This window comes from Arachis ipaensis, chromosome B8 (genome assembly GCF_059453495.1).
Source record: "Arachis ipaensis isolate K30076 ecotype BB chromosome B8, ASM5945349v1, whole genome shotgun sequence".
NCBI classification, from domain to species: Eukaryota; Viridiplantae; Streptophyta; class Magnoliopsida; order Fabales; family Fabaceae; genus Arachis; species Arachis ipaensis.
Window position 1 is genome coordinate 138,128,725 of NC_142443.1, and position 7,716 is coordinate 138,136,440.

Below are 7,716 nucleotides of genomic sequence, written 5' to 3' on the forward strand. Positions count from 1 at the left end.
CTGCGTTGTAACAGAGCTCTCTCCGCCGCCGCTCTTGTCGCCTTTGCTCCCTTAGTAAATTTCAGGTATAATCGGATTGTGATTTTAGTGCTTAGGGCTCAATTTTTCTGTGCCAATTTTAGGTTTATCAATTTTTCTTTGCAATTTCTATCTTCTTGTTGCTGTTGATGCTAATTGAGCTTGTTGTAGGTTTATCAATTATTTTATTATCAGCGAAGAAAGAGATTTTTTTTGTCGGTCATGTCTGCAGCGATTTGTGAAAAACTTAGCCCAACTCGGTGGAAACTCGGTGGTTGTTGTTGAATGGCAAAACTTGAAACGAAGCTCGGAATGATAGTTCACTTCATTGGTAACTTCTTCTCTGGCAAAGACCAGCTTCCCTTGTGTGACCCTGGTAACTTCTTTTAAACCCCAGTGCTATCTTTCTCCTGTCTAATTTGACATAAGACAGAAGTTAATAGGTCCTTTGTTGGTTCCATTATGCATTGCTACAGTTACACTGATATATAAAGTCTGATTCTTTAAATTGCACCTCTAAATGCAAGTGGTCTTGACAAATTTCTTAAATCAATAGGAAGAAATCCCTCATATGTTGATTTGGAGGTGAGTTAATATTCAGGACATATCTTGTAGTTTATTTCTCCTCATTAAACCAAATTTTGTTGCTTTATTCTAATTATTTGAATGTGCTCTTGTTTGACACTTGACTGAACAAAAATTGACAAGAAGGGAAGGTAGAAGCTTTTCTTGTTTGATGTTACTTGCTAAGATTAAAGCTTCGCTATCTTTCACTTAAAATTTCTGAAGGTTTTGATAAATTTTACCACCAATAGAAGCAGGAGGCTAATCTGATTCAATCTGCTCTTATTGTCAATCATCTCTGTTTCCATCTCAATGTGTTCCTATCCTAAATAACATTGTTCATCTTTTGTTGTTTAGGAAGCTTGGAGACAAGATTGCAGTTTCTGGTTATTATGTGGTTATTTCGGACTTCTTTTACGGTGAACCCTATGATCCTCAGAATACTAATAGACCTTTAGGAGAGTGGCTAAAAGATCATGGAACGGTTAGTTCTTTTTAATGATTCAATATTATTCTTTGTTCATAACTTTCTTTATTGTTATTATTACAATTATTGTTATTATTACAATAAAGTGGACTAAGGGTTTCAATATTGAAGATGTGATATCTATTCTTACCTCGATTATGATATATTTAACTTTGTTGTAATTCTTCTTGCCATCGTTTATGGTGCATTTGCAGAATCTTCCATACATCTTTTTCTATTAGACAGACACGACTTCATTCCTTTTTGTTATTATATTAACGGTTGCAAGTCCAAAATTACAATGCTTGCCTTGACATGCTTTAAATTTGCATTACATGAACTCTTGTGAAAGAGGGGGATATCTTGTACCAATTTCTCTTTTAGTCAGCTGTTCTCTCATTAGCATGTAACCCGATAGTTTTTTCCTTTATGTTCTGATTTGTAGGTTGGGGAAGATGTCGTGGGAGAACTAACCAAGTCGATGCAAAAAATTGGCTTGGATATGCGAGTTTCAGCTCTAGTCAGTACCACTAACCTCTCTTCAGGATTGATTAATAATTTTTAATATATGGACTTGAGAATGATGGTTTCAAGTTTGTGTTTGATAGAAAGTTTGGACTAATAAGGCTGTACACCAGACTAACTCGGTGATTTTGCATTAGGTTAATGATACCATTGGAACACTAGCTGGAGGCAGATTCTACAATCAGGATGTCATTGCTGCTGTGATCCTTGGTACAGAGACAAATGCAGCATATGTGGAACGTGCAAATGCTATTCCAAAATGGCATGGCCCTCTCCCGAAATCAGGAGACATGGTAAGTAGGTTATACTATTTATGACTGTCATTGTCTTGCATGTTAGAAATATCTTTACTTTACTGTCATACTAGAGCTAGCGTCACCATTTGCTGGTATAAAGCATGCTCTTATTACATGTAAATACTGCAGGTTATAAACATGGAGTGGGGTAATTTCCGATCCTCACATCTTCCTCTAACAGAATATGACGTAGCTCTAGATGCTGAGAGCTTAAACCCTGGAGAGCAGGTCAAGATCATCACGTTATAGTCATTGGTTTAAAGCTTTAACCAGCATGTGTAATTCTGTAATATTCTTCCACTATTGTTCACAGATATTTGAGAAGTTGATTTCTGGTATGTATTTGGGGGACATTGTAAGGAGAGCTTTATTGAAGATGGTTGAAGAAGCTGACTTTTTTGGAGATACAGTTTCCCCCAAGTTGAGAGTTCCTTTCATACTCAGGTATGCATGCTAGTTAATTATACTCAAGTATTACAAGAAGCTGTGCTGCAGAATTGAATATTAAACTAATAGTGCTCATGTGTTTCTATTTGTGAAACCGTTTCTTGCGTTTTATTTTTAATTATGAGTGTTTCTTAATCTAGTGTTAAGTTCTAAGCATAATTAGGGGCTAATAGTTTCTTCTATTTATGTCCACATAGAACAATTCAATGTATCAATTCTGCATAAAAGCTATATAAAAGCTAGTTTATTCTTACTTATGTTTATTATTATTAGAATCGAGTTTATTATTACTTATGTTTATTATTATTAGAATCGAGTTTGCTATATAAAAGCTACTGAATATTAATATAAATACTCTTCCATTGTTATAAAACTCGTTTATTTATAATATATAATTATATATACACATGAACTGAAAAAGATATAAGTACTTAAGTAGATAAGAAAAGATTGAGGACTTATGTACCAAATTGTGTTGGAGATTGATATAGTGGCAACACAGCATGGTAATAATCTGCATAGATGATATTTGTATTGGGATGAAGCACTTGAAGTCGATTCAGTTCAGCATAAAGTTGCTTGTAGTATTGAGTAAACTTTTTTAACCACTTCAAACAATCAGCTTCATCATATTCACTCTTATCTGAAGTTTCATATGTTGTCAAATACTTGAAATTGCATCCAAGAGGAAGGTTTCCAGGAACCACGAGAGTTTGAGCCCCCAAACTAATCAATTTCTGAAAATCACAAGAATCATGATTTTGCAACGGACAAATGTCTATTTTGCAGCGGACAAAAATAATATCTGATTTGCTGATATCGGTTTCAAAGGCTGAGAGACAAGAGGCCAGGCTGAAAGTGCGGCAAGACTCATTGAGACTTGGAAATGTTGGTGTAATCAGGTATGAGTGAAGAATAGTAATTTTCTTTTTATATATCTTTTTTTCTTTTGTTTTCTTGATCTTCTCATTTGTTTGGCTATAATTGTAGAGCTGGAATTGTCTTATCTGAAACGTGGGAAGATGGTCAAGCATTAAAGGATCTGAATGCCCAAATTAGTAATTCTTATCACTAGTTAATATATATATTCCAAACTACTATTGTTTCATTATGCATATAACTAGTATTTTTTTATCACTAATTAATCTCTTTGACAGTTTTAATTACCAATTCATATGTAAACTAATCTTGACTCTAACAACAGCAAGTTGAGAAATCTAGAGAAGGGTCTTCCACAATACAAAGCAGCACCTTTGTTTGATAAGCTTGTGTTTGATAAGGTATGCTTTAAACTTAATCAATACTTTACTAGCAAGATAGAAAACTCATGAAAGATTGAATTAAAAAGTTAATACATTATTGGTTTGAATAATTGGTAGACAAAACAAGCATTAGGTGGACGAGTTCGAATCTTGTTATCAGGAGCTTCTCCTTTGCCTAGACATGTTGAGGAGTTTATGAGGGTCACTAGTGGATCTACATTTCCGGAACTCTAGGCTTTCACTTCATCGCCTTCACTCTCTTCAATCCTCGCCCCCCCCCCCCCCCCCTCTCTGTAGAATCAGAGGGCCCAGCTTGCTCCATAATCATGTCTTGGCGCGTGCAGAAGATAAGGCCAGAGGTTCCTCCACTTCTTCCCAGCAGCAGTTCCAGGTTCTTATGGATACCCATTTATAGCAAAGTTTGTGAATTTGTATATTCGATACTGATTTGCATATTTTGAGTCAAGGGCACCTCAAAAACCAATGCAAGATTCAAAATTTCTGGAAAGTTTGTTGAATTTGAACCTAATGATATCAACTCCACTTAAAAATAAAAATAAAATATTAAACCTCCGTAAATGTGGCAAAGTTACATATCTGCTTCTTATAGCTTAGTGCTTAACTCATACTTCACGTATAAATGTTTTCAGGACTTACCAACTGAATCTGGAACTGTGATCCCCTATGTTCACTTGATGAAACAAGCTCACAAGATTTTGAGGACAGTTATAAGCCCAAGACTGATTTGCTCAAAGCTGTTGCGGTATTTGCAGCAGCTGCAACTGGGGCAATAGCAATTAACCATTCTTGGGTGGCCGCAAATCAGGTCTATCAATGTCCTCTTAGCTGAAATTCACTTGTGTATATTTCAGCATGAAGTGTTTGCATTTGGGAATATGTTTACAAGTTTGTGACCATGACTGCATGATCTTGCCATGGCATTGCTATTTGTAATAGGATATGTAGGCATCATATTTGAGGAATCTCTAGCTTTCAACAAAAGTGGAGTAGGACTTTTGATGGCTGTAAGCTTGTGGACTATAAGAAGTATTGGGGTAAATATCGATCACTTAGCTTTTATTACTTTTGAAATTATCAGTGAATTCCTTATGCATCTGTTCCTTGTTGTGCTTCCGAGATTTAGGTAGCTCATACAAGCTTTTGTTTTGCAATGAATAGGACAGAGACACTCAATATAGTTGGGACTGCTAAGTTTTTCAAGCCTGGTTCATATAGTTGGACAACATTTGCTGGTATTTCTGGCTATGCTGCTCCAGGTTACACCTTTTCCCTTATAACTTTGAAATGATAGTGATCACATCATTTTTCACTTGTTTTGTTGATTTAGTTTATATTTCATTTTTCTCTATTAAGATAATAAGATCTTTATATGGTAAATCTTTAAAATGGATTAAGCTTATGCAATATCTACTGTCTATTCTATATTAATGCTCTACACAGTAGAATAAAACTTGATTGTGCTTGTTCATATTGCATCAAATCAATAATTTTTAAATATATTGCCTTTTTCATTAGGACATTATGCGTGACTGAAACTTAATGCTCTATGATCACTGACGGAAATGCAACATCATTTTCAGCTATCAAGAAGAGGATGGAGAAGGATATTGATGAAGTTGGAAAGATTGCACATAGTGTCAAAACAAAAATAGAAGCTATAAAAAGAGATGTAATGAGACAAAGATAATGACTTGATGTTTTAGTAGATTTTAGTCCTGAAATTTCAAACATGAGGAATTTTTTATATGGTCTTGTTATTTGCATAACTTAGTATAGTTGAACAATACATTGAGTTTGTGTTTTGCATTATAGTTGATGTATCAACACACTTTGATATATGGTTGTTACTTATTATTATAGTTGATGATCAATATATTTTGTTTATGTTTTGAATTATATTTACTTGCTTGTTTATAGTACTTTTCTTTTAGTTTGATAATACGATGAATTTGTTTATTTTTTAAAATATTATAAATATTCGAATACAAATTAGATAAAAATTTGTATTAAATTTATATTTATTTTGTATGAAAACAAGGTTATTTTGTAATTAGAAAAATAAAAAAAATTCTATTTTACCTTACTGATGGATTTACAGACGGATTTTCTGTCTGTAATCAAAGTGAGATGATTTTCCAAAGTTCAAATTACAGACAGAAAATCTGTCGAAAAATCCGTCTATAATTACAGACAGAAAATCTGTCGGAAAATCCGTCTGTAATTACAGACGAAAAATCCGTCTGAAAATTCGTTTGTAATTACAGACGGAAAATCCATCTGAAAATCCGTCTGTAATTACAGACGGAAAATCTGTCGGAAAGTTCGTCGCCGTCGGAAAATGGATGGAGAATTTACAGAGGAAAAATCCGTCGGTAACTAGTAAAAATCCGTCGGTAATTTTCCGACGGAAAAAAAATCCGTTGGTAAATAATTTCCGACGGGGCTTTTACAGAGAGACAAAATCCGTCGGTAATTTCATCGGTAACCAAAAATTCGTCTGCAATAAAGACTAAATCTGTCTGTAAATCTGTCTGTATTAAGCCATTTTCTAGTTGTGTCTTTCAGGGACAAATTTGGCTATTAACTCTTACAAAAATATACCGATAGAGAATATATATTTAAAGTACAAAAAAATGTGTACTTTTTACTAACGAAGTGGTACACGTCGATTCTTCATATAATAAAATTCATCGATAATAGAATCTGTGTCAAATCTTTTAGCAATCTTCTTCTCAATGTAAATCAAAAGACAATTAGCGAAAAATTCATCTTCTATTTTGTTTCTGAATCTATTCTTCATAATATTCATAGCTGAAAAAGATCTCTCAGTTGTAACAGTTGAAACAGGAAGAGTTAATACCAAGCAAATCAAATGATCAATCAAAGGATATTTTAAAAACTTTTCTGTCTTCGTTAATCATTGACATAACTCCAAAATTGTGCACAAGTTAGTTAATTCAACATGATTAGGAGCATCAAGCTTATAATATTGAGCATGCATTTTAATGTGAAATTTCTCTTGGTCACTGAAGTCAACTGGATAAAACGTTCTACTAATTCACATACTTTGTTGACACGGAAGAACTTATAATCTAAAGTTGAACTTAAAATAAGTAATTTTATAAGTAACTTTTCTCTTAAAAATTGTATCAATTTTACTTTACTTTCTCATCATAAAATGTTTTAGTTTCTTTTTACCTAAAAAAAAAACTCAAATAATTATATATTCATATGAATAAACAAAGTCTAAGTATTTTTATTAATTAAACATTAACAATAATATTTTTTTTTACTAAATCACTATCAATTTCACTTAAAAAAATAAAAAAATAAGAGAGAATAAATCTTAAAAGTGGGACAACAATTTATTTATGTAAACACAAAAAAATAAAATTGTATTATTTTATAATAAGAAAATGTGCTTTGTTAATTAATAATTTTATATAATTATATAAGAAAAGTAAAAAATAGAATGAATACATTTACTTTAATTGATATTATTGAAAACTTTAGTGGACGCTCGGCAGTGCCAGTGAAGACGTGACAGCGTGACTCGTGAGGCTATGGCTTTGAAAATCAAAAGTATATGGACAGTTAATGAGCCGCAGGAAACTTGAAGAAAGAGAATTTAGTTTTAGGAATTTAATTTTTTTTTAATTATTATGTTTTATTTAGGTTGGGTTGGACTTTTTACTGTTATTTTTTTTTAAAAGCTGGAGGAAGGGGGTCAGGTCTCCACTTGCTCTCCATGTATCTGTCTCTGGTTTCAGCGGCGGTAATTTTCAAGAGCAACAGAGACGACAATTCCAATGATGGTGGCCACGATTTTGAGCTTTCCTCTTGCTCTCTTGTTCTCTCGCTTTTTCGTTTCTTCTTTTCAATCTCTTTCAAATAAATGAGGTTGTTAATATTATTTTTTAATTTGAATGTTATGTTGCTGATGATGAATTTTTTAATTTGAATGTTATGTTGTGTTGTGTTGTTATTGTTGATGGATTAAAATGAACAGATATAAGAAGAGGAATAGTTGATGGTAATAAAGGTGGTGGTGGTGGTGAACGGTGGGGTTAGGTTAAGAAAAAATATAAGGTATTTTTGTTCGAAAATATTGAAAGGA

General features: G+C 32.9%; 1 protein-coding gene across 5 annotated transcripts; it reads left to right on the forward strand.

Annotated features, from left to right (window-relative positions):
* LOC107612544 (hexokinase-2) lies at positions 1-5,495 on the forward strand. 5 transcript variants are annotated; one of them, XM_088497628.1, is made up of 15 exons: positions 1-65; positions 190-603; positions 940-1,066; positions 1,494-1,568; positions 1,711-1,866; positions 1,999-2,097; positions 2,183-2,313; positions 3,106-3,218; positions 3,307-3,374; positions 3,521-3,596; positions 3,696-3,969; positions 4,229-4,404; positions 4,536-4,633; positions 4,758-4,855; positions 5,180-5,495. In XM_088497628.1, exons 2-8 carry the CDS (start codon positions 590-592, stop codon positions 3,116-3,118), a joined length of 615 nt encoding a protein of 204 aa, XP_088353754.1. In that variant the 5' UTR covers positions 1-65; positions 190-589; the 3' UTR covers positions 3,119-3,218; positions 3,307-3,374; positions 3,521-3,596; positions 3,696-3,969; positions 4,229-4,404; positions 4,536-4,633; positions 4,758-4,855; positions 5,180-5,495. The 5 variants fall into 5 exon arrangements, with proteins under 5 accessions (XP_088353754.1, XP_088353758.1, XP_088353757.1 ...); XM_088497631.1 differs by lacking the exon at positions 1-65 and having other exon boundaries at positions 495-603; positions 3,307-3,390; positions 4,229-4,633; positions 5,115-5,495; XM_088497629.1 differs by lacking the exon at positions 1-65 and having other exon boundaries at positions 495-603; positions 3,307-3,390; positions 4,229-4,633.
* Positions 5,496-7,716: the final 2,221 nt, after the last annotated feature.